Source organism: Austrofundulus limnaeus, unplaced genomic scaffold (genome assembly GCF_001266775.1).
Source record: "Austrofundulus limnaeus strain Quisiro unplaced genomic scaffold, Austrofundulus_limnaeus-1.0 Scaffold1355, whole genome shotgun sequence".
NCBI lineage: Eukaryota > Metazoa > Chordata > Actinopteri > Cyprinodontiformes > Rivulidae > Austrofundulus > Austrofundulus limnaeus.
In genome coordinates, this window is record NW_013953757.1 from 57,184 (window position 1) to 58,591 (window position 1,408).

General features: G+C 42.5%; 1 protein-coding gene across 1 annotated transcript in view; it reads right to left on the reverse strand.

The window, feature by feature from the left end:
* Positions 1 to 1,157, reverse strand: part of nova2 (NOVA alternative splicing regulator 2) — a gene marked incomplete at its 5' end in the record, with an annotated part of 28,495 nt that extends 27,338 nt beyond the window's left edge. The window contains 1 exon segment of the mRNA XM_014031970.1: positions 1,089 to 1,157. Coding sequence (XP_013887424.1) covers positions 1,089 to 1,157 — 69 coding nt within the window.
* Between the last annotated feature and the right edge of the window lie 251 nt (positions 1,158 to 1,408).

Consider the following 1,408-nt stretch of genomic DNA (forward strand, 5'->3'; position numbering starts at 1 on the left):
GTGTGTGTGTGTGTGTGTGTGTGTGTGTGCATATATATCTCTACCTTACACTATAAATTAAAGGGAAACTGACATATTTATGATCATAAACGTATTTAGTTAATAATGAAATATTAAATGATTATTTATTATGACCACATCATATTGAATTTTAATAAAAAACATGACAAATTAAATTTAAAAAATTTACATGAAAATAATTTAGGGGGGCTTTAAAATATTTTAGGGGGCTCCAGCCCCCCTAAAATAGGCCTAGTGACGCCACTGGGTGAAACCAAATCAAATCTTAAACATGAGCTCATCAAACGGCTCTGATCGTGTGTGATGAGAGCGAAATCTGAATTTCTTTAATCGCCGGGAGGGGGGGGGAGACGCCCGCTGTGCTGCAGGGGTGAGGGGCGGGGGGCTGCCTGAGAATGGGTCTGTGGCGGTGGATTAGAGGAGCTGTGAGGAGTGGGGGGTGGGGGGGGTGAACAGCGGCCACTGCGGCCACTGCGGCTCCGCATTGATCTTTCCATCTCTAAGACCTTCAGTTGTTTTTTTTTTTTTTGTGAGACGTGTGTGATTTACGACCCGTGGGACCGCCGTCCACCATGTTGGTGCACACGCTCTCTGACAGCTGACCACCTCCTGCCCCCCACACACACACACACACACACACACAGTCAAACCAGCAGAAGGAAACACACACATCTTGACACAAACCTTCCAAAATAAAAGCCAGTGAACAGAGGATGAACGTTTGAACAGCGCAGCAGATGAATGGCCAGCATGAGGTCAAAGGTCATCAGCACTCAATCTGTGCTCTTATGTTGGATATCATGACAAAATAAAATAAAATAAACACTATTTTTTGCGTAAAAAAGCATGAAAATGGATGTTATGGAGCTGGTAACGTACAGTAGAGTTCAGCATGCACTGTCCTGAAAAATGAGCAGAATGAACGTGTTTAATGTAACTTCAGCTCCTGCTTGAAAACTTTAGGCCCCTAAAAAGGTTTACGGTTTAAATCCCTGTTGCTACTGAATGTTTTTCTTTAACAGTTCAGGTTACAAGAATAAAAAAAAGAACAGGTAGAAAGATCTTACCATGAGTCTCAGTTTCTTGTTGAGGGTAAACAATGCCTTCAGATTCAAATATGGGCTGCAGGAAGGCCACTACAGAGAGAGGAAGCACAGGGGTGGGGGTGTGTGGCGTCAACTAATCATTCAGAGAAACAACCATCATCATGACTTCTAACGTTAGAAACCTGCAGCCTGAGCGCAGCTTCAAAAAATCAAACATTTTCTCGACTCTACGGGGCCAGAAATCAACATCTACACTGCAAAAACTGTCCATCTAACCAAGTTTTAAAACCTTATATCAGCCAAAAAGTCTTTTTGATCTTGTTTTCAGACTGATTTCCTAA